We start from the raw sequence: 25651 nt of genomic DNA on the forward strand, positions 1-25651 counted from the left end.
TCTAAATTATATAAAAACTGTGGCGAGAAAATGTTTGACAATAAGCCTAGTTCTGGAATTGGTGTTCAGGGTATTTAGTTCTCCTATTGCAAACCAAAATCCATTTATTTATAAATGGTGAGTGATTAGCTGTGGAACCTGGGAAGTGTAATTTACAGCAAATTACATTTAGTGTAGTTCACCTTGTGTTGATCTCTGAGGAAGAAATCATTTTCACTCACAAGAGCTAGTCAAATGCAAATCTATCCCTTTCATAAAACAGCTATTCATCAACATACTCCAAAGGGCATGAGAAGAAAGAGCCTTCTTCTCATGAGAGAAGGCTCATGAGAAGAGTTACAGTTAAGTATGAGGAGGGTTTTCTTCATGCAAGGTGTTTTAAGAACTGGAATGGGTTACTCAATGAGGTTAGTAAACGTTATTTATTTAGAGATTCTTAAAAATAAAGTGGGGCTGGGCGCAGTGGCTCACGCCTGTAATTCTAGTACTTTGGGAGGCCCAAGTAGGTGGATCATGAGGTCAGGAAATTGAGACCATCCTGGTTAACATTGTAAAACCCCATCTCTACTAAAAATACAAAAAAATAGCAGGATGTGGTGGCATGCACCTCTAGTCCCAGGTACTCAGGAGGCTGAGACAGCAGATTCTCTTGAACCCGGGAGCAGAGGTTGCAGTGAGCCAAGATTACACCACTGCACTCCAGCCTGGGTGACAGAATGAGACTCTGTCTTAAATAAATAAACAAACAAACAAAAATAAAGTGGTTTGGTGTAGGTGAAGATTTGCTTAATGACAATGAAAAATAGTCTTAAGCTGTCTGATGATTGACCCTGAAAAGTTTCTTTTAAAAGACTGAAGAAAGCCTTCAGAACAAATAGCACTATAAACACAGACATAAAAATTTGCACTACCTTGAAAGTATGGGTTCTTTCTTTTTTCTATTCAACAATAATCCCATAGAATTTGTTGCCCTCTGACATTCCATTGCATAGTTGTTAAAATAGGTCAGGTTTGGTTGGAGTCTGACTACATGACACATTGATTTTGCTCTTACTTTGGCCATCTTTTGAAGCCTTGCTTGGTGTACTTACATGTGGTCAGAGAATATTTATAGTCTTCTCAGTGATGCTGGCATTCCTAATTTAGAAGCAATAGGTACATCTAATGACTCACTGGGTCCTGTTGATTATGCCCTTTAATTCGCTGTAGAATACAGCACTTCTTTTTTCTTTTGTGGTGGTTGTCTTATTCAAAATCTTATTTCTTGCTTCTCTTATACCTCTGTTCCCCTAGTTGGTTTCCTTGCCCTCTTATCTTACTCTTCTCCATTGGGTTATCATGAAATCTTCTACATCTTATTCCTTACTTAAAATACTACCATCATTACCATGTTATAGAAGCACCTTCGCAATATAGGTTCAACCAACTTTTCCATCCACCTCTCATATCTCCTTTATACATGTGAGATTCTGCAATGTACCACACTACATTCATCTTGCTCTGTACCCATTGTTCTCTCCAATTTAAACAGCAAGGATGCTCCCTCCCTCTTATTCTTTCTTGTTAACATCTCCTCATCCTTCCAGATTCAGCCCAGCCATCACTTCCTCCCTGACACCTCAGACTGAGTTAGACACCCCGTGGGTTTCCACAGCACTTAGTGCTGATTGTCAGTCTCCTGAGATCCTGGAGGACTGGAGCTATGTCTTGCATTTCTGTATTTCTGGCATAGTTCTTAGAGCATGGTATAGGTGCTCAGGAAAGGTTTATGAAATGAAGGGCTGAATGAATGAGGTAGAGATTATGCTACATTTGCTTTCTTAGGGAAGGAGAAATGAATGAGTTAGGCTCATTATGCACTCCTGAGGGGTGTGGACTGTGGTTGAGCTAAGTTATGCCTTTGTAAAAAGACATGGTTAGCACTGTCCGAGGCTGTTCATCAAAATCTAGACTTCTGACTTCCAGTGCACAATGCCATAGAATTCCAACATTCAAACATACTGAAAGAAGACCAGGCGGCTGGAGCTTGTCCAACTCATACAGGCAGTTACCTAACTGATCCAAAGTTACTATGTACCCTGGAGTTTGGGACACCCAAGTGAGAGCTGAAAATTGGGGCAGAAATAATCTTTATCAGCATGTCCTCAAATAAGCCAAAACTAAAATCTCTTGTATAATATGAAAAGGTTTCAGTGGATCTTTCAGCAGTGGGTCTATTAACATTTTAAATTTGCAATTCAAAGAGAGTCCAATAATACCTAATAGATATTTATAAATGTGATGAGAGCTTTATGTAATTTTGTTATTTAATCCCTGCAACAACCCAAAGGGATAGGAAATGTTATTATTCCCATTTTACAGGTGGGAAAATTGAGGTTCAGAGAAACTAAATAGTTTAGGTAACTTTCCAAAGTCATACATTTACTGGTAGTGGAGTTAGAATTTAAAATTATATTTGTGAGACATCAGGGACTTGCACTCTTAATTAGCCACTTTTTTCAGTCTTAGCCACCAGGGAAAGCAACATGTGCAGATTCTCAGTTCTTTTTATTGATACTGTATCAACAAAAGCATATGAAGTTTTCACTATATAAACAAAGTAGCAAGATGTGAAGCATCAAATATTTAAAACTAAGAATCTAGAATGTAAGTAAATACAAAGGGAAAACATTATTCTAGCTATGCAAGGCATAGGTTATTAACAAAGTGACAGATGACAGACTGCAATCAGAGAGGGGTAGATAAATTGTGCAAGGTCATAGAGTGAGTGCCTGAAGTTGGATTTGAAGAAGGCCTGTCTTACTCTGAAATCCTCCCAAGGCTTCAGTTGTTGGGTGCCGATAGGCTCTTTAAATTTGTCATGGAAACATAGAGCAGGAATAAACGTAATGCCAAAAATCCTGCTTACTGTTTACCATATAATAGAAGACACGGTTGAAACAAAAATTTTTACCACTCAAAGATACCATTCTGGCATTAAAGTGAATTAAAAAACAATGTGATACTATCTCACACCCACTCGAATGGCTACTGTCGAAGATAGAAAATAAATGCTGGAAAGGATATGGAGAAATTGAAACTCTTATACACTGTTGGTAGGAATGTAAAATGCTGCAGCTGCTTGGAAAATAGTATAGTAGTTCCTCCAAAAATTAAAAATAGGAATTACCATATGATCCAGCAATTCTACTTCCATTTATACACCCCAAAGCACTGAAAAGCAGGAACTAAAAGAGATATTCCTAAATGAAAGTGTTATTTACAATAGCCAAAGGTTGAAAGCAACATAAACGTCCATCTATGGTGAGTGGATAAACAAGATGTGGTATACATATAACAAGAATAATTAATTTTTTTTTTTTTGAGATGGAGTCTCACTCTGTCATCCAGGCTGGAGTGCGGTGCAGTGGTGCAATCTTGGCTCACTGCAACTTCTGCCTCCTGGGTTCAAGCAATTCTTCTGCCTCAGCCACCAGAGTAGCTGGGACTATAGGCACATGCTACCATGCCCTGCTGATTTTTGTGTTTTTTAGTAAAGATGGGGTTTTGCCATGTTGGCCAGGCTGGTCTTGAACTTCTGACCTGTGATCCACCTGCCTCAGCCTCCCAAAGTGCTGGGATTACAGGCATGAGCCACTGTGCCTCACCTATTCATTCTTAAAAATATATTAATGTAATCCCAGCACTTTGGGAGGCCAAGGCAGGTGGATCAAGAGGTCAAGAGATCGAGACCATCCTGGTCAACATGGTGAAACCCCGTCTCTACTAAAATACAAAAAATTAGCTGGCCATGGTGGCACTTGCCTGTAATCCCAGCTACTCAGGAGGCTGAGGCAGGAGTATTGCCTGAACCCAGGAGGCGGAGTTTGCGGTGAGCCGAGATCATACCATTGCACTCCAGCCTGGGTAACAAGAGTGAAACTCCCATCTCAAAAAAAAAATATATATATATATATACATATATATGAAATTCTGACACATGCTATGAAATGAATGAACCTTGAGGACACTGTGTTAAGTAAAATAAACCTGTCAGAAAAGGATGAATACTGTATGATTTTGCACACATGAAGTGCCTAGAATAGTCAGCTCCATAAAAACAGAAAGTAGAAGGATGGTTGCTGGGGCAGGGGTTGAGGGGAATAGGGAGTTATTGTTAATGGGTAAAGAATTGCAGGTTTGCAAATAAGAACTCTAGAGATGGATGGTGGTGGTGGTTGCACAGCAATGTGAATGCATTTAATGCCATTGACTTGTATACCTGAAATGGGTAAGATGGTAAATTTTATATGTGTATTTTACCACACTTAAAAATAATTTAAAAATGAGCTGCTACCAGTCAGAGTCCAGTCAGGAAACCAGTTACCACTCTGCCCTTTCAAATGGAAGAGAGTGTGATAGATTCAGTCACACATAGGTTGACTAGCAGAAGATGATGAAGCCACTCAGAGGTTAGCAAGAGCAGGAGGCTGTTCCCATCCCTAGGGCTAGAATTCTGCAGAGAGGAAGGTGTATTACCTCGTCTTAGAATCTCAGGCCACATAGTTGGAACTAAAACCACAGTGGTCAGGGTGTGTGGGGCTGTTGCAAGGGCAACTAAAGGAGGATCTGTGTCTGGCAAGAGCTGAAGACACAGGGGAGATGTAGCTGCTGCTGGATGCAGCTGAGGCAGGAGAGAGGGGAAGAAATACCCTAGCATCTCCCCTCCTTATACCCTGCCATCTTCTACCAGTACCTCCCCTGGACTGAAACTACCCAGAGATCAGTTAGCAAAAGAGCCCAGATATGTAGTTTCCTGTGACACAGAGCAGAGCAGGGTACGTAACAAACCAATGAGAAATGGATCTAAGGGCAACCTGGCAAAATACCAGCACACTAGTTTGTGAAAGGCTTCTTTTCTTCTTGTTTAAAAAGCAATTTTTAGAAATCTCTCTACATTGAGTTTCAAATACCTCCATGCTCAGTGATACTGATTATTATTAAATTAATTCACTTTCTAGACATTAGAAGCTTTTATTAAGAGTCTATATATATACTTGAACAGAGGTTTAGCTTTGGATATCATTCAATGCTTCAGAAACTATCTCTTGGTCAACAAACTTCAAGTAATCCTGAGCAAAATGGTATACTGTTTTGTTTTGATTTGTTTGTAAAGTGTAAGCTCAGATGGAATAAAACTCTTGCTCTTCCTTTAAAATCAGATCAGAGTTCACTTTCCTCTCTGGCCCTTCATTCACCCCAAACCTAGGTTAGTGTTTCTTTTCTCTGCAATGTCAGCACCATGAGTTTACTTAGAGTATAATACTTATAACAATTTTAACATTTTGTTGATTTGTCTGTTCTTTCTACATAAGTCTGCAAACAACTCAAGAACAAAGACATTATGTGTGGGTATGTACGGTATATGTATATATATTTTCATAGATATGTGTGTGGGTATACTATGCTGTCTCCAACACTAATAACTAACAATAACCATTTCAGGGCCAGATACATCGTAAGTACTCAATACACTTAAAAAAATGAATAATTATTTAATGAAATACAATCAATATGTTTCAGCAACTGTTTGGATGTGGGGAGCAAGGAAGAGGAGTCAAAACTGCATGTGAGCTGTTCAGCTGTGGTGATTAGGAAGAATTGTGCTGTTAATATAAATAACAAAGAATGGGATAAAACCTTTTTAAATACAAGCTTTGTGAATTTGGTTTTTGAAATATTCAAATAGACAATCAGAAGCATGGAACGGGCCTCAGAAGCAATGTCAGGGCTTACAAATAAATTTGAAAGTCATTTTCATAGATGGGATTTATAGAGGAATCATCATGTAGTAGCGGCTTGTTTTTTCCATATATTGCTGCAATAGTGTTTTCTCTTATCCTACATTCTCTTTTAGTACTTTACTACTTCCATATCAAGAGGTGGAGTCTATGTCCTCTCCCCTCTGTGTTTGCCTTGACCAACAGAGTATAGAAAAAATAGCCTTGTTCTAGATTTCTGCCTTGTTCTAGTAGATTATTTGCTTCTAGAACACAGCCACCATCTTGTGAGGAAGCCCAAGCAGCCTTTGGTGAGCTCATGTGAAAAGGAACAGAGACCCCTGGCCCACGGCTCCTGAGCCCCAGCCATCAGCCAATACCAACTTGCCAGTCACATGAGTGAGCCATCTTCAATGTGGAGCTTTCAGCCTCCCCTGGAAATAGATGATGCGGAATAGAGCTGAGGCATATCACATCTACGAAGCTTTGTCTGAATTGCAGATGTGTGAGTATCATAAATTATTTTTATTATTTTAGAGTATTAAGTTCTGGGGTGATTTTTTATATATCAAGAGATCATTGACATATGTAGGTGGAAAGGATCATGAAATTTGAGTCTGACAGTCCTGAATTCAAATGCCTGTTTCTACTATTACCAGGATTGTAGCTTTAGGCGTTCTACTTACACTGCCAGAACATCACTTTCCTCAGGCATAAAATGGAGCTAGCAATGCTTATTGCAGTGGGGCAGTTACGATAATTAAAGGAATTGTTATACATTAAATGCCTAGTGCTGTATTTAATCTCTCTGGTGATTACTAGGAGTGCTATTTCCCCAAGAACTAGAAAGCTGAAGTTTTGTGAGCTCTCTGAAGAAAGAATATGCATGGAGTAGAACAGGTCAGTCGGGGATGAATAGGAAACAAAGAGTAAAAATGAGAGTTGGTGAGGGAATAGTCAGAAGAGGCGGAGGAATCAAGACTGTGTAAAATTGATTATTTCACTCAAATTTTCTTCAGAAAATGTGAAGGTCCTTAATTTAATTTGAAAAAATTTTGGATAAAATTTGAATGAAATAAGAGACAGATGAATGATGAAGATAAATGAACCACAAAGGCACCTATTTCTGCAGTAGAGAGGTGATGAGTGACATATGACAGAACAGTGTTGACAGAGCAGAGGTCTGGGAGCCTGAATACTAAGGGGTAAAAAGAAAGGGAATAGTGAATAGCGATTTATATATGCCTTAATGTCTAAGTGTGTATGTTTTTCTTTAGGTATGTGAGAATATCAAAATATGAAAAAGGTATGTATCACCCACCAAAATTTCTCTTTCTCCAGTATAGTGGTCTTTCTCTTTGCTCTAGAAATTTATCCGGATGCACCTTCTGTGGATTTTATTTATTTTGGGATGGATTTCACTCTTGTTGCCCAGGCTGGAGTGCAGTGGTATCATCATGACTCACTGCAACCTCTGCCTCCTGGGTTCAAGCAATTCTCCTGTCTCAGCCTCCTGAGTAGCTGGAATTAAAGGCACCCATCACCACTCCCAGCTAGCAGGTGCACCTTCTAACTCATCATCCACACTCTTCTCATTCTCCCTAGAGGATTATTTATTATGTTTATCACTGCCTTTGTGGGTTATTTTTTCTTATCTGTTTTGTATTTACATTTAAATTCTCCTTTTCCAAAATGTCACATCTAATTATTTACCATAGTTGTACATGCTTGTTATACTCTGATTTCAAAGTGGAAAGCAAAGTGTACAGATAAAGAACATAATGACCAGGGATCAACGGCCATATCTAGAAATAGGAGAAGATAAGTGCTTTTTAATAGATGTAAATGAAAGCATACCATTAAAAACTACAGGTTTAATAGATGTAATGCATACCATTAAAAACTACAGGTTTCCCACCTTCACTTGATTATCTGATACTTTCAGTGTGCAATTAATTAGTCAGAAGGTATCTACTATTATAATCTCAGAGTTTTTGAGTTAAACAAATGACACATTATTTCATAAATGGGGAAACGGAGACTCAGAAAAGATGCCTGTGTGAAGTTACAGTTACTCACCTTCCTACAATGGTTCAGTGAAATTGATACAAACGTGCGATCATAGTAAATCCATGGTGAAAACCTAGTTTCCAAATAGACTACTCTTGTTTTACTTTTTTGAAGACGACATTTTCCAAGATGAGATGCAAAGTCATTCACATAAAAGGTTTTTAATATTCATTTTCAAACATTTATTTAGCTCCCACCATGTACAAGGCACTGCTTTAGGTGGGTCTTCTAAAACATACTACATGAAGGTATGAAAGATAATTTGTGGTTTAAAAAGCCAAATTAAGAAAATGTAATATTTATTAGGCACTTGTAAGATAAAAGGTACTTGCTAGAGTACCTCCTCTGCCAGCTTTAAACCTTCGTAAAATTTCTGGTTTGCTCAGGAGATATGAGCATGATGCTAATGAGAGCCGGGTCAGGAATTTAATTCTTGACAGCTTTGTACCAGGAATGCTAATTTTGACCAACCATGTCTAGGTTGTTGTTAGTTGTAGTTAGTTCTGCAACTGAGGGAAGTGTGGTTGGTAGAGCTGATGGTGACCCAGCAGTTACATAGGGCCAGTAAGTGGATACAAGAGGCAGGAAATGGAGCTATTCATGGTATGTTTCTGAGTTCTCCCCCACCGCAGGAGACAACAGTGGCAAGGCAAGGGGAATTGGGACATGGGATACAGGATACAGGGCAGAAGTTGAAGCAGAATTCACCTGGGAAGTGTAACACTTCTTCCCCATATCTGTTTCTTTCCATGTGTATGGAGTTCAACTAGCACAACATTCCTGGCCTCTCTCAACTCTTTTACTCCCTCTGCCCCTGGAGAGGTGTCTTATCTGCATAGTGAATTTGAAAAAAAAAAAAATGGACTGAGTTTGCTGGTCTCTTAGTTTTACTATCTGGGAGCTAGCTGCCTGCAGGGCACATGCCCACACTATTTGTGGGTGAATTTGTCTGCCTGATCTTAGTGTTCATCAACAGGAAGACCATTTGCTTAGTTACAAGATACGTCCTCTAACCTAGATGTTATCAGTAATAGAGGTGATATTTTAGCCCTGAATATTCTGTTGCCTTATTTCTCAGCTTAAGAACTTGGGTTGGTTATTTACTGAGTTCCCTTTTTAAGACTCCTAAAGGACACACAGGGAGAATGTTCTGGTTGCTGGAACCTCTGGGATAAGTGGGTGTGTACTGACTTCTGTTGTTTCTAGTGCTCTCAGAGTATTTTGTGGCATACCTTAAGTATCCATATTGCTGTTGTTTACAAGGCAAAGATCACCACATGCTTCATCTCTATGGCTTCACTGTCCAGCAAAGATCCCAGTAAATGAAAATATGGAAGATCCCCAGTATGGCAACCAGGAATCCAAGCTGGGAGGCCCAAATCAAAGTAAAGGGCACAGAAATAATCAAACGTAGGAGATCATAGGAGAGGGACTGCATTTCTGAGCACCACACCCAAACATTCAGAAGCACCAATTGTCAGAACCAGCTCAGCAAAGCTGACATTCTGCACAAGCCAAATGGGCCAGCTCACTAAGGCAGAATTGCTCCAATATTGCTTGGGCAGATTGTGACTGTTCTTCAGACTGAAAAGATCTGGAAACATTTTCAGGTGACTCCAAAATTAAGGTTCAGAATCCTGGGAATTCTTATGTCCCCAAACTACATATAAAATTTTACTTGCCTGTTAAGAAACATGTGTGTTTGACCAAGTAAAGGGTGGTGCATCTAAACATTGCTCAAGAAAACTATTAGGGTTTGTGGCTTAATTTTATTAAGATGTCAGCAAAGGTGTAGACATACAGAACGGAGTTTGGCCCTTTTAGCTCATCACTGAAGGAGTAAATATTTTTGTCTTCTTTCATCCCAACTCTGCTCCCTCCCTTTTGAACTGGATTGATGTGGCCTATGAAGAAACTTGCCCTCCATTTTTGAAAAAACGAAGGCTGAGTGAGGTGGGTCTTAAGAAGCCCACATGACAGTCAAGATGTTTTAAATGGTGTCTGAGCTCCTGGGCAGCCTCCTGAAATCATATTATCTGAAGTCCCTTGGAGTTTCTTTCCTGAGGACAACAACAACAGTCTATTTATTGGTTTCAGTTGCTATGAAGTGACCATCCTGCAGAAGTGAGGCTGTTGCCCTTAGCTACATATCTCTTTGTGGGAATGATTTTGAATCACACAGTACCAAATCAGCAGCTGGGCAAGGCACAGACCCTGATGAAATATTTTCCTAGTGTTACCCTCCTTTTATAAGACAGGTTGTGGCTATTTCAGCTTAGAAGTGATACACGGCCTTTTTCAATCAAAGAAAAGGACTGACTTTATTTTAACACTGTCCTCTTCCCTTTCAAGTAGGGATTTGCTTATTTTTATTCTGCCTTTCCGAGGTGCGTTAGTTAAAATAATAATCCAAATTGCCGGAATAATTTTTTTTCTGATCACACCCACCTTACACAGTTATGGAAAGGATTATAGAGGATAGTGTACAGAGCACACCTAAGCAATGATAGGGAGTGCAATTATATATGTGGTGGTGGTTGTTATTCTTATCCCAGAGAAGACAAAGCTCAAGGGGGCTGGCTTCTGTTTTCAAATCCTGAGTGTTTTTGATTTATCCCCTCTCCTCTCATCTCACCCCATCCCATCCCATCTCATTCCATTGGTTCCATAGATATTTAATATTCAGACTAAGTGTTGAGTACATTTCTATTTTGAATTTCATTTGCTATCTTCTTGTACTGTTAGCTCCTGATCTCTTTTTTGTTTTGCATTTCACCTTCCATTTTGAGAGTAATCTGCAAGTTTTGATATTTACTTTCAACATAGACTCACTCAATGTAATCAACTTTCCATTATATACCAACAAGATGCTTGGGGTGGGGGGGGGCATGTCTTTATGTATCCTGTACTTGGAATCCATTTGCAGTCTTTTGTCTCTTTTTCTTAAAGCAGTTTCCAAATGCATTCTATGTCTGCTGATATTTGAAAAGGCTGTAAAATTAAAGCTAGGCAATTATGAATACTATGAAAAAGGTTTTGACAACTTTTGTTGGCATTTAATTCAAGTTAAACTCCTCTCATTCAAAATAATAAGCATAATGTTACTTATTATGTAAATGAGGTGGCAAGGCAGATGTTTTTCTTCCTGATGCATTCACTGGGGATTAATACATACAAAAACTGAGAAGGAGGGGCTGGTGTGCAACCTGGAAACTCGAATAAGGGTTGAGCAAGAGGAAAGATGATTATTCTTGAGCTGTGCTGTTCAATAGTGGAGGCAATAACCTCATAAGGCCATTTAAATTTAAAATATTAAAGTGAAATAAAATTAAAGTTCAGCTTCTCAGTCACATTAGCCAGTTCATTTGTTCAACAGCCATATGTGGCTGGTGGCTACTTATTGAAGATCACAGATAAAGACCATTTCTATCATTGCAGAAAGTTCTACTGGACAGTGGCGCTAAGCCCAGAAGGGTTAAAGTAAAGGAAAGGATGCTTGTAGATTCCTCTACAATTGGAACTTTACCCGTAAGAGACCTGCAAGGTTCTCAGAATGGATGTACATCCATCAAGAGCCAAGAGGTGTAAAAGTTAGGATTAAGTGGCTGGTTAAATACTACCTTTGCATATCACGGGGATACACTATAGTTGTGCTCCTTAAACTTTAAATGTTCATACATATCACATGGGGATCCTAACGTACAGACACTGATTCAGTAGGTCTGGGGTGGGGCCTGAAAGTCAGCATTAATAAACAGCTCCTGGGTGATACTGATGGGCACCAGGTGATGAGCTGTGAATTGCACTTAGGGGAGCAACGTGCTAACGTCCTTAATAGCATTGACTTAATTTACAACAACATCCCTGAAGATGGTTAACCAAGCTGACACAGGACTCTTAATCACTGAAGGCTGGCGCCAGGGTACATCTCATAGCCACTTAAAATGGAATCATTTCATATCAGAGTCCTGGAGAAAGCAGAAGCTGCTGTCATGTTACCAAGAAGAAAAAATGGCTCATTGGAAAATACTGAATACACTAATTTGAATCTATGATAATTGGGAGAGTACTCTACCTTTCTAGGTATTCAATTTTTGCAGATTATGGAAGAAAAAAAATTTTTAAACTAGCATAGAAGAAACTGCTGCTCCATGGAAACACTGATTTGCATACATAAAAATTCAGTCTATAGACATCCTTTTCAACCTTGTCTGCACAATTGGAATCACCTGGGGGAACTTTTAAACATTAACATGTTAGATTTCACCCTCAGATATTATAATTTAATTGATTGTGGGGGAGGAAATCGGTGTTTTTTGAACACTCCTCAGGTAATTCTCACATGTAGTCACAGAGAATCTTTGATCATAGCAGTGGATCTCAAACTTGAGCATGCATCAAAATCATGCCTGGTTAAAACACGGATTACTGGATCTCACCTCTAGAGTTTCTGATTTGATAGGTGTGGGATGGACACTAAAGTGTACATTTCCAACAAATTCCCAGGTACTACTGCTGCTGGTTTGGGGCTCACACTTGGAGAATCACTCACTGACTTACAGCACTGTTTATCAGTCTTGGCTACACATTGTAATCACCTGTAGAGGCTTAAAGGCTACTTGTCCTTAGATCCCAGCCGCAAATATTCTGATTTAATTTTTCTGGGGCCTAGAAGTCTGTGCATTGAAGATTTTAAAAAGTTTCCCACATGACTAAAACTTGAGAAACATTAATGGTAATAAAGCAAACCCATTAGGTCTGAGGACCAGAAGCACTAGCTTTACCTGGATATTTGTTGGAAATGTAGTCTCAGGCCCAAACCCAGAGCTACTGAATCATAATCTGCATTTAACAGCATTTTCCGAGGGACTTCAGAAACATTAAAGGTGAGAAGTACTATAGTAGATAGCCTTTTAAAGTAACAATTTATTCATCTGTGTTATTTAAAGAAATTCTTGTAATAATTTTTGATAGTTCCTAAAAATGTTGTGGCTTATAATTTGGTCCAAACTCACTCCAGGTCATTGTAGCTTTACTAGTTGCCACTGCACAGACAATCACTTGGTTTCTGTTTGCTTTGCAACGGAAGGAATTAGTGATCCCAGCAGAAACAAACGGTGGACTTTCAAGTCTCAAGTAGAAAGACGGTCGAGAATAAGCAAGTCTTTAGGGAAGTAGTTCCACATATTTTTATCAAACTTATTATTCAAGATAAAGTGCTTTTTAGGTTAATGCCTTTTGATTTCAGAAAACCATATGCATTTAATTTATTACCAGAGATACAATACAGATAAATTCTTAATCGATGAAAGTTTTCATTATGCAACACTAAGATCCTAGAGGATGAGAGGTGGTGGGGAGTGTAATGTCTTTAAAAAAAAAGTTGCTAAATTGCGTTTTCCTAATTAGCCTTTCTTGGTAGTATTTTAGGGAAATACTGAGTACTCATAGATGATTATAATGTAGAAAGACCAACCATGTGATGTGCCAGAGCACTGGGTCTTAAACTTAAATGTGGTAGGAATCACTTATTAGAAGTAGATTCTGATTCCGTAGGTCTAGGGTAGGGCCCAAGACTGCATTTCTAACAAACTCCCAGATGCTGGGAAGCTGCTGGTTCATGGATCATACTCAGCAGCAAGAAGTTAGTGACTACTCTCCCAGGATACCTTTTTGTAAACTACCATCTCAGGGACTCAAAAAATCAAGAGGTCTGGTATAAATAGGAAGAAGGGTGATGTTGCTTTAAATGCTGATTTACTAATTTAAATCACCTGGGAAGAGAAAGCCAAAGGTCAAAATTATTCATAGACCTATCACTAATGGAAAGTTAATTGGGAAATGAAGAGTCATTTGAGGCAATTGCAAAATAGTAACACAAATACCTCAGATGACTAGTGGGGCAAAATTTTCAAAATGTTGCAAGCTGTCTGGATGCTTGAAGTAGCAATTTACATGCATAATTAGGTGCAATCAACAGTTTTGAAATGTAATATATTTTCCGAGTCCATATTTACTTGTAACAGATGCTTAAAAAAAACTATGTCCCCCAAAAATAGAGGGGCAGAAGAAAGGAGAAATATTTGCATTTAACAATAAGAACTTTTAAAAGGACATGTCTAAATTTAGAACAAATTAAATTGAAGTATTGTATATTTATTTTGATTTAATCTTCATTTAAACCTTGAAAGAAGTTCACAAACATATTTTGGAAGTAGCAAGCATGGAAGAAGAATAACTTACCAGTCAGCTATTCCTGCTGCTGTCTGAACTGACATGTGATTTTTATTTCTACACCGTAGAAAAAAAAACCTGACAAATTCAAACCTTTATTGCACAAAATACTATTGACTTTCTTCCTGTCTTCAGAAGGGGCTTCCTTCTCTAAAGATACCAAATATCTTTTAGGAAATTTAAATAAAGGTGATTTAAACTGCTAGTTTCTTTTTTGTAAATCAAGGTCTTCAGGTGAATGAATGCTCACTGTGAATGAATATTATCTTACTGTTCTCAATATAACAATGTTAGGTGCTCACTATGCACTAAGACACTCTAAGTACATTACACATATAATCTAATTTACCATTATAAACATTCTATAATGGTTGTTTATTACCAGGTACTGGGGAGGAGCTTACTCTATTTTTAACAAGTTCCCAATTTAGAAAATAAACTTGAAATCTAATTTTTAGAAAATTTGAAGGAAAAGAGAATGGGTAATTTGGGCCCTAAACTTTCTCTTCTTTTTCAAAAGCTTGTTCACATGGCATTATTCAGATTGGTTGTCTACATTGAGGAAAGTGGCAATTAATTTCTGTCACACAGGCAGCCTCAGATTAAGAGATAGCATTGAGGAATACAACCTAGTGATGTGTTCTTGTTTAACTGCATCTAAAGGGCAGTATGTCGATATGTAAAAGTTGTGTTTAAAGTTAATGGAAAGCATTCATGGGATGAGCAATGCAATTTTCCAGTTTCATCAAGCAAGTGTGATCTGTGATTTATGGGAAAAAAGCCATCATCTGCTAAGAAATGCATGAATAGTTCATTAATCTGCTAATCCATTTGGGAGCATTACGGAACTCAAAGCCCAGAACAATGGGCTGTATTTAATATTGAACAGGTTCTTGATAACCCGCCATTTATCTCCATAGCTGCTTGAAGGTCCCTCCTGAACCCGCAGAGTTGCGATAGCAGTTCCCGTGAAGTTGTAAGCTACTACCCAGCATTAAGTGCTGTTAAACTGAGAAGTCATCCTGATCACCTGACTAATGGTGAACCCCGATTTAAGAACTTCCAAGTCTACCCTCGCCATCTCTCTCTAAATTTGCAGACGCAGCGCACTGCTCGCCCTGGGGTCACCACCGAAGCCTCCTGGTGGAGCCCTGCTCTGCTGAGGACGCTCTTCCAGCACGGAACTCACCACCAAAAAGAGACGGCGCCCAGCTGGCGCCCGCCCCGGGCTCATTGCAGTAAATGCCTGGCAGCGACTTCTCGCTTCTCACTCCTCCTACCCCATCGACCCTCTGCTGCCGACCTTTACGCCAAACTCCGGCGCGCCGCGAGACTCGCGTCTTCGCAGTCCCCGAGGGGCCCCACCCCTTCCCGGTTCTAACCTGCGACCTGGCCAGAGGCAAGGGTAGGTCGATTCCTGCCCGCAATTTGCCGTTGGCTTCTCCTTCTCTAGTCCAGTTCTCTAGTGCAGGGCTGTGCGACGCGGAGCCACCAGCAGCAGAGCAGACCCCGGAGCGGAGCTCTGGAACACACACACAGCCCGGAGGGACTGACCCCCGAGGCGCGCGCGGCCGCGGGAGGGAGGGGACCCGGGCCAGCGCGGAGGCGGGGGTCACTGGGGTTGGGGGTGGGCGCGCCAGCCGTCCGCACGCTCCTCTTTCTAGTCCTCGCCGCCGCCACCTCGCCCAGGTCGGAGATCCCTCCTTTCCTCGGCTCCTTTGCGTTGGGGAGGGGGTAAGGCTGAGGGTCGGCGCTTGGTCAGCGGGCCGGGGACGGTAGATTTCACTTACACCTGACAGTCCCTATTGCCAGTTTGGCCGGGCACATCCCGGCGATCAGGTTTGTTCTTCCAGCAACTTTGTTCAGAAGGTTGGTAGGGAGGGGAGACGCCGAGGGGCCCCAAGAGACGCTGGAAAGCGGCGAGGAGCGTGGGCCGGGCTGGAGAGCAAGTCCTCAAGCGGCCCTGAGGCTGAGAGCGCGCTGGGAGGCGCCGCCGCCGCCGGGATGCGCTCTGCTTAGCGGGACTGCCGGGGGCGCCTGAAGGCCAGCGCTCCAAGGACACGCGGCCACCCGCTCCTCGCGCTCCCCGGCCCAGACGCCGCCAGTGCCGGAGCCGAGCAGGCGAGCGGAGCCGCTGGGAGCGCGGGCGAAGGGTGGCAGGAGGGAGGGCGCGCGGGAGGCGGCCCCTCCTCGGCGAGCCATGCGTGCCACGGGCAGCTGAGGAGCTGCCGGGCGCCGCTGCCAAGTCTCCGCTCCGCTTTTGTCTTGCCCTCCAGTGAATGGGAAGATGGAGATGGATGTTGAGGGAGTTTCTCCGAGCCCGGAGCCCATCCCCCGCTCCCAGGGGGTTGGCGGAGCCTGCCAGGCGCCGCCACAGCCTCCCCAGCCCCTGCCGCCGCCGCAGCCGCTGGCTCAGGATGAACTGCCCGGCGAGAGTGCAGGCGCTGAGGACAGCGACGATCCCGAGACGAGACCAAACGGCGAGAAAGGAGAGAGCAAGGTAGGTCCACAGTGTTGGCGCTGTGATACCTTTTGAACAAAACCAAGGAGTTGCTGTCGTGGCTGTCACTTTAACCCCTCCGCTCCCCAACCCCCTTCCCTCGTTTGTGTGGGGGTGGGGGTGGCAGATGTGAAGAAGGCTTAAGATTAAGGGAATCCATGGGCGCTAGTGACTTTCCGAACTGGAGGGTATGTGCAGAAGTCTGTTCTGGTTTCAGTGCTCAGCGGTGTGTGCAGAGAAAAGTCTTCTGGTACATGCGGTGTGATGCTCTGGGCGAGCACAGCACCTCAGCAGAGCAGTGTTGAGACCTTTGCTTGCCCTCGCCGTGTAACTGAGACTTATTTGGATGATATAGGTCCGGGAAAACATATCTTTAGGATCTGCCAAGTGGCTTCTGAGACTCCTTGGAGGGAGGTGACATCAACCTAAAGATGATAACAATAGGAGCAAAGTTTGGCTCATTTGCAGAATGGAGCGCCTTGCTTAACCCCGCTCTAAGCTGGAGGTCCTCCTCCTGACCTGGTATCCTCCTTCTAGGAGGGCAGGAATCAAGAGCCTGGCAGCAGATGAGCCCTACAAATCTTTTGCAGCCCTGCTGTGTCATTGTAGACCAGCGGATACCTGCTACTTACTGTGGAAAGAGGAGTTCTTCAGGTAATTGGATTCCAGTAAGAAATGGCTTGAATGTTATTTTCTGGTGCTGATGTCTCTTCTGCTGAGAAAATTGTAAAGTAGAGGAAATGGCATAGAAAATATTGCCTTGGTAGTATTAGGAGGGTGTGTTTATTACAGCTTTGTCTCTGGGTAGTCTTCCTTCACACACTCGGAGTTTAGTTTTCTGGAAGCTAATGTTGCTTTGTTTTATCTGTATAAAGTGTACACTGTATATGTGTTAATTAATATATTTTGAAACTGGCTGGTAATATTGGGGAAAAGTTGGTTCAACAAATCAGAATATTGGAAACAAATGAGTCAATCTGTCTACTTTCTCACTTTTGCTCACTTAAAGAAGTGTGCAGGAAAATGGGCACGTCTGCTAGTTAGAACGGAATCGTGTGTCATAAAGTGCCCCTTCTTGGAGACTGCCTTGGTTTCTGTTAGAGCTTTTGTAAGACACTAGTGCATTAAACAAATGCTGGAAATGTGTCAGGATCACATTGAATTGCTGTTCAGTGTTTGGAGACAGGCTCACTTAACAAGTTCAGATTTGCAAATGTTCAGAATTGTTTTGCATTTTGAAACGGAGCTAAGAATCAAAATTGTTGTTTATCTTCCAAAATCAATATTGTTATTTAAATGGCAGTTTACCAAGGAACTAGAATTTGAACACACTCTAGATGAGACCAGGGTGCCTTACAAATGCATACAAGATTTACATTGTGAAAACTATGATGAATTTTAATATTCCAATATCCTCAGCTTTCCAGTCGCTCTTGATTTCATGAATATTTAATTCTGTCATGACTGCATATTTACTAGTTTAAATGACTGTCTGTGCTCAGTTTTATGAAATAACCATAACTGAGCATCATATTACCTAATTGAACTTTAAGTCTCTTTTGCAAAATAGGTGTGGAGAATAATTAAAATATACAACCAGTGCTGCCATTTCCATATAGTTGATTCATATGCCCTGAGCGCGAGAAATTCCTGCGATCAGCAAAAATGTGTGCTTATTTGTTTCCCTTTGATGCACCATGCAGACTGTCTAATGTTTTACTGGTTGTGAGGAATAAGGAAGGCAATGCACTAGAATACTACAGCAGGTGAAGAGAGGACTGAAAGCAGGTTGATTACATTTAGTTAATTAGCATGTTCACATAATTGAGTATTCTGATGGTGTGATTTGCTTCATGTTTGTCTGCAATTTCTTGAGGTGGAAACAAAATACTGCATTCTTTTTCCTCCAGGTGTTTGTCTTAAAACATTGTGTTTCATCCTTCTCCTAACCTACAAACCAGCTGTGTTAACCCTTTGCTTGCCTCTAATACTGTCCTACTGGTTCTTTTGAGTCTGAGGTTGGTTGCTATGTTTCAGACTTTCATAACTGTTTTTGCCTTTGACGGATACTAAGGCAAGTTATAAATTGATTTTTCTTAGCAAATCCTTATTTCATTAGGCGGGAGTCCTTTGGCTGTCTGACCAAATTATTCTATTAAAATATAAATGGAAGGACAAACTGCTATAAAGTGAAATGGGGTTTTACCAAGCTTCTTGGGGTGAGATGGAGGAATTTATCATGGTATGGTTTTCAAGCAGTAATGTACAAACACAGTGTACCAGATGATTATGTTTTCTTCTCATTCGTAAGAGCAATAAAATACAAATTTCAAAAACAGAATGATTTACTTTAACTTTACCGTAAGGGTATTATAAAGAGGATGTGAGTGGATATGTCCCTTGAAAATTAAGTATCAGGGACTAATGGCTTTTTTTTTTTTTTTTTAAGATTCTGGTTTAGGGCCATGATTTATTCTCATATGAATTTATCTCAGTTGTCTTATTGGAAAAGAAACCAGAGCTTAGCGCCAGATCAGCTTGTCTCCTAAATTGCAGGTTCATGGGTCATATGTCCGCAGAAAGTCTATGAAATAAGAAGAAAGGTTAGAAAACTGGATCAGTCAGGGGATGTTTTACGCCCGAGTTTCATGATGTGACTGGTGCTTTCTGTCCTAGAATAATGTTTCCTGATTCCTCTCTAGCAAATACTCTTCAAAGAAATATTAAAGCAGCTGCATATTATATATGCTTTGATTCCATGAATTCAGGAGGAAACAGACCCGAAATAGAACATCTATTCTTCCTCTGTGCTTTAAGGCAGGTTTATATTAAACCCTTGCAAAAGCAGCCTCTTCTCTTTGCAATGACATCTAAAGACAATATTGTAATCACCTTTGATGACCTGGTGAGATATTTCCTCACCCATTATTTCAAGACCACCTTCCTCATGTCTGGAAAGAGGTCCTCTAAACTGGATAAATCTCTTTTCTTTTGGTCTTAGCAAAGAAGATTAAATGATCATGGTCCTTAAGTAAAAGACCTTCAAATTCTTGAAAGTGCTCTTGATTTTGGATTTGATCATCCTCAGCACTTTCTTAGAAAGTTTTCTGTGGGCTCTAAGTATCTATCCTTTCATTGCTTTTTAAAATTCTTCTGAAATGCTTTGGTTATAACAAAAAACTCTTGGATGGGTGTTTCTGAAACTTCCTTTGGAAAAGTTTAAAAAATAACTTTCTTATGTCTAGGACCTGTACTCCAGTGTGTTATTCCCTTTATATTATAAAGTTACTTATATAAATGTGGAAATTCTTTCCCGATCTGATGCCAGACGCAAATAAAAATGATTGTTTCTTTCAGGTTCATCTCATTCATATATTTTCTTTTTTACTTCATTCCTCACACCCTATACATGCCTCTCCTCCCGCTGCCAATACTGTTTACTACAGTATTTTTTATAGAAGGTATATTTATGGCCCAGATGTAAAGCATTATGACCAAACTCTCTTTTTTGCTCAGCTCTTATTAAACCCTTGGTTTGCAAGATGTGTTATTCCCATGGCTTTGGATTAGAGGAACTCTGTGCTGTTGCTACCAATGTTACATTGTTGATGAAAATGACTCAATTCTCACTTCAGCTGTATTCCATAGGTAATGCTGTTCTTACAGTCATTCTTTAGGAGCATACTGTAGGGACTCTTACCTAGCATGTCACTACATTTTTGAAAGCCTTTTATTTTGGAAATAGATTTACATTTATAGAAGAGATGCAAAGACATATTCTTTGCCCAGCTTCCTCTAATATTAACAACCTACATAATCAAGGTATGTATATTACAATAAAGAAATGAACATTTGTATGAAACTACTGATTAATTTGTATAGAAAAATCTTTTTTGAGTGAATGTGTAACATATAGATGCTTTCCATTCTATTCTTTTAGTCTTTAAGGTGATCTTTATACCTGAAAGGCTCTGTGAGAGGGTATTTAAGAGTAAAATTTAACTTCGGGGTGACTATCTCTGCTCCCTTTTATCTGTTAAGTAGGAACAGCTTGCAAAGTGCAAAGTTGGAGGTTTCTGGAGCTCTGCATCAACTTCAGTGAGCCCTGGGGGAGTTACAACTTTGGCAAAGCTCTGACTGCTTTTAGCTCCGGAGGAATAATGGTCTTCCTTTTTTCGTTTTAAACTGAAAAACATTCCTGCTCCAGGTAAGATAGGGTTTGTCAGTACACAGAGGACAGCAAGTCTCAAGTGGCAGATAGAGGATAAAAGGCAATTGATAAATTCAAGGTAGTTCACTTTGATGCCTAACTCCTTGGGTGATTGTTTCTGGCATGAAATATAATGGAAGCCTTTTTGGTTTTGCATCGTATATTAACCAGGTGGACTCTGACTTCTGGCACAGAAGCAGAACCATGTCCACAAAAGGTACGATGTCAAAGTGACTAAAAGTGTTGACTGTGAAATAAAAGCGACCGTAGTTTGATCCTGGCTTGGTCTTTTAGATCTTGATCTTAGACAAAGTCTTAACCTTTCAAAGCTCAATCTTTTCATCTGTGAAATAGGAATAATTATGGTGCTAACTATCTATGGTTACTGTATCGCTGGAATGAGATAAAATGTGTAGAGTTTTCAATTCAGTGACTCATAGGTAATGACTTCTCAATAATAGTGAATAAATTTTATAAGTTGGGGCTCCAAGTCCCCCTGAAAATTTAGGGGGGACTTGGAGCCCCAACTTATAAAACCAGAGTGTTCTGGGACTGGAAATGACACAGACATACTTTTCTACAGTAAAACCAAGTTGGTGCTCATGTACCTGATTTTGCCCTGTGGTCCTTAAGATGTTCTCAGGTCTTTCTTGGTGGGCAGAAGGTTAGCAAATAGTTATCTTGACTTGTCAATAATCTGCTGTTTTCTCATCAGGAAAGCCAAGGAAGAGCAGGATGAAAAAGTCTCTATATCCCACCCCAAGCCCCAGAAATATGCCTAAGGCACTATAAAGCAAAGGGATTGCTCTGCTTTTGTACGTTATATTTATGGCTTTTCAGGAAGATTAGGTGGCAAATCTTAAGACTTAAAAATGATTGAGTTAAAAAGTTGTATCTGTTAGGGCTCCATGGTTGCAGGAAACAGAAACTAACTTTAATTTGAGCAAAATATTGTATTTTAAAATTTTAACGTACTTACAAAATCAAAGGGAAAATGACAAAACTGGTTTTTGGGAAGTGCTGAAATAAGAGATGCTCGGATTTAAGTAGTAGAAAGTACAGAAAGGTTTCTTAAGGGTGCTGACATAAGAAAAATAAATCCCAGCCATTTTTCACTTTTATGCCCCTCTTCTCAAGACCTGGATTTTATAGGAAGGTTATCTAATGGCCTCTCTTGGGTCAGATAGCTGCTTCTTGGCCAGGTTAAGGTGGGAATCCTCGATGCAGATTCTGTCAAATTGTATCTTTTGGAAGGAGTATAATTCCTGGAAAAAAAATTATGTTGCTGTTATCAGACCAAAGAAAATGGGTACTAGTTGCCAAAACAACCATGATAATCCGTTTCCAAAACAGAGAGAGGGACAGAGAAAGAAGGAAAAACAGAATGAGAAAAAAGGAGAAGGAGAAATAGACATGTATTTAGACAAGAATCTGGAATAATCAGTAGGATTGCATTTCTGCCATTTTAAAAAAAAAGAATACAGAGAAAAATATGGAATCTATAGCTTACTTAAGTGCAGCAAGAGGAGTGGAGAAATTGATCCTTATTTGTATATGCAAAACGAGACTCCTAGAATTAGGAAACTGGATCGGAATGCAGAGCCCACTGGGTCTGGTCTACCCAATCTCCTTTCTTTATTTTTACATAGGAGAAAATTGAGGTCCTATAAGTGATTTGCCCAAAGGCAGAGCTGGTACTTGAATAACCTAGAATGTGCATCCAGATGGCATAAGTTAAAGTCCCTCCTCTTCTTAGGAAACTCCAGTCTTCTCTAAGTTCTGATAGGGTTACATGAAACATTTGGAGTCTGCTTTAGAATTTTAAAATTCTGAGTTCCTCCACTTATGAAATGAGATCAGCAGCATACATCTCCTGAACAGATCATCTGACAGTGGATGCAATTAGGCCCTGATGTTTTACATTACAGACCTTTCATGGTTCTCCTGTCCTTTAGAATAAAGTATAATTGTTGTCTGACTGTAAATTAAAGCAAGTTGGTTTATTGCCCAAATTCCTAAAGCTTTTTCTCTGAACTTGGAATTTATATGTCAAAATGTTTCTGTTTTCACATTTCGACCTTATACCATACTGAGGGCGTCCTGTAGGTGGTGGAATTATGCACAATATTAGTTTCTTGTTTTTGGGTGGCAGGTGTGGGGAGTGAGCTTTTTATTCCTGGGCACACATTCTTCTGGCACCATACCTGGCACAGAGTAGGTGCTAAATAAAAATAGTGGTTATGTTGAATTCTGTGTCGATGCATTCAGTCAACATGTGTGAGCTGGAATTGCAAAGTTAAAAAAGTTAAAACTCCTCCACAGTTCAGTGGAGGAGACACACTTATACACAGATCATAATGCTGTAAGAGGATGAGGGCCATGGAAGAGATGGGAATAAGAGCTATTGCAGAGGGGCTCAGCTGCCCTCACTGAATGGAGGCTTCATAAAAAGGAACCATTTCACCAGGTTTAAGAGGAGTAGGAAATGCAGTGCAAGAGCTTTCCAGATAGGGGGAATGGGTCAATATTTGGAATGGCTGAGAAAGATTCAGAAGTTTGTTACAGAACTGAGTAGAGGTAGTAGCTGAAGGTATATTTATCAGGAAGGCCTTGTAATGGCATGCCATGACATTTGGACTTTATCTTATAAATAGTAGGTTGAGAGTAAAACTTTGAGGCTGTCATAGCAGTCTAACACTGTCCAGCAGGTTTTCCAGAATGGAATTCCCTAGATCAGTCCATTTAAAAGAAAATGTAGAGACAGAATTAACTCCTGTTTATTGTGTGACAAGAGAGGATATTATATCATTTAACAAATAAAGTGCATTTAAGCACCAAAAATGGTAAATAAAATATATGTCAGAATAGAATAAGTAGCAGCCTTCACTCAACCCTCTCCCAACCTGTCTCTCTCAGAGGCATTGCTGTCTTATCCAATCACACCCCACTATCCTCATTGTCCTCACTTCTCTGTAGACCTTTATGTACTTCCTTGTGGACTGGGGGTTGGGAACTGCTGGGGGCATCTGTGTCAAGCCTGAGATTGGGCTGAGGCATTTTTGCTGAGTTCATCTTCTTTTTCTCATGGGCACAGCCATGGCAGAGTTACTGGTACTGGTAAGAGGAATCCATGTTCTTAGACAAGCGTATTGTTTTTACCTCTAAAATATAATTGAAAATAAAATATTTCTGAGCATAAAAACATAACTCAAAAACATATTGGAGGCAGCAGGAGGAGTAGCAATTCTAGTAGCTTAGTCTTAGAAACTGAGGCCATTTAACCTGTTTTCTAAGATAAAGTATTGACCTGTCTATTAAGCATTCTGATGAATAGCCAAATGGAATGAGACTGTGGGACACGAAGAAACACTGATCAGTGGGTGGTTCCTACATTTCCTGACATGCTCAAAGGCACAGGTCACAATTCATTCACAAAAACTAGTGGCTGTCTCCGTGCTGTCCATCCATCCCATGCTTCCTCCTGTACACTTTTTCCAGACTTGCATCTCCCTCCCCCGTTAATCTCCTTGTTCTTTACATTCTGTTTTTGTTTTTGTTTTTTTTTTAAGTAAAATTAATTACCATATAATTTACAGACAGTAAAACTCACCTGTTTTACATCTACAGTTTGGGTTTTAACAAAGGTATACACCTGTGTAACCACCATGATTAGGATGTATGATATTTCCATCATCCTCAGAGAGTTCTTTTGCATTCCTTGCTGCATAATTCCATCACCTTTCCCCAGCCTTTTCAAAAACTGTCTGTAAATTGAGTCAAATAGTATGTAGCCTTTTGTGTCTGCCTTCCTTTGTTTAAAAAAATTGGTTTGATATCCACCCACTTTGTTGTATGTATCAAATCGTTTGTTTTTCTTACGGAGTAATATTCCATTGTATGGATGTATACCACATGGTGCTTTTCTGTTTACCTGGTGATGTACATTTGTGTTGTTTACAAATTTTTGGCTTTTATGAGTAAATGTGAGGACGTTTTCATTTCTCTCGGATGAATTTCTAGGGATGAGATTGTTGGGTCATAAAAGTGTGTGTTTGACCTTATAAGAAGTTGCCAATCTACTGTTAAAAGTAGCTCGACTGTTTCACATTTCTACTATCCGTTCCAGTCCCTGAGAGTTCCAGTTCCTCCACATCATGGTGAACACTTGGCATTGTCAGTATTTTTAATTTTAGTTATTCAAGTAGATGTACAATGATTATCTTGCTGTGGTTTTAGTTTGTATTTCCCTGTTAAATAATGATATTGAGCCTCTTTTTATGTGCTTAATTGTTATCTGTATGTTTCTTTGATAAAAGTCTGTTCAAATCTTTGCCCATCTTAGAAAAAATTGGGTTGTTTATATTCTTTATTGATACAATCTATTATTTTCACATAGATTTAGGTTTCAGAAACCCTGGTGGAAGTTTGAGGAGATTCCAAAGTGAGGGACATTTCAAGTTGACTTTATTGGAGTTGTTGGTGAACTAGCATTTACTGAGCGTTTATCATGTGTCAGTCACAGAGCAAGTTAGATTCACATCAGGTGGTCTCATCTTATGCTTTATAGTAATCCTGAGAAATGCCTATTATTAACCCTGAGGTCACACAGCTAGTATATGGCAGAGAAGGAATTAAATTGAAGTCTTTCTGATACACTCTTTCCACTTCCTCAGGTATGACTCCAAGGCTTGTTCTCCACAACTGACTGGTTAGTTTCCCAGCCAAATCGCTTGCACTGCTCTGGGTGTTTTAGAAGCAGCCCTCAGGTGAAATAACACTGCTGGCACTGACATGCAAATCAGAACATTGAGCTTAAGGCAAAGAGAATGCTCCTGGTTTTATTTCAGTCCTGAAAAAAATCCTATCCATTTCAGAAGA

General features: G+C 40.1%; 1 protein-coding gene across 10 annotated transcripts in view; it reads left to right on the top strand.

The window, feature by feature from the left end:
* The first annotated feature begins 15142 nt into the window (after positions 1-15142).
* The window catches only part of LOC108588872 (uncharacterized), a 192335-nt gene continuing 181826 nt past the window's right edge, over positions 15143-25651 (top strand). For 6 of the 10 annotated variants that reach the window (XM_078354479.1, XM_078354476.1, XM_078354478.1 and 3 more), the window contains exons 1-2: positions 15143-15468; positions 16340-16563. In XM_078354479.1, the coding sequence (XP_078210605.1) occupies positions 15306-15468; positions 16340-16563 (387 nt within the window). In that variant the 5' untranslated portion in view covers positions 15143-15305. Of the gene's footprint in view, positions 16564-25651 lie in introns of those variants that run through there. The other 4 variants (XM_078354474.1, XM_078354472.1, XM_078354475.1 and 1 more) reach the window with 3 other exon arrangements.

This window comes from Callithrix jacchus, chromosome 17, assembly GCF_049354715.1.
Source record: "Callithrix jacchus isolate 240 chromosome 17, calJac240_pri, whole genome shotgun sequence".
NCBI lineage: Eukaryota > Metazoa > Chordata > Mammalia > Primates > Cebidae > Callithrix > Callithrix jacchus.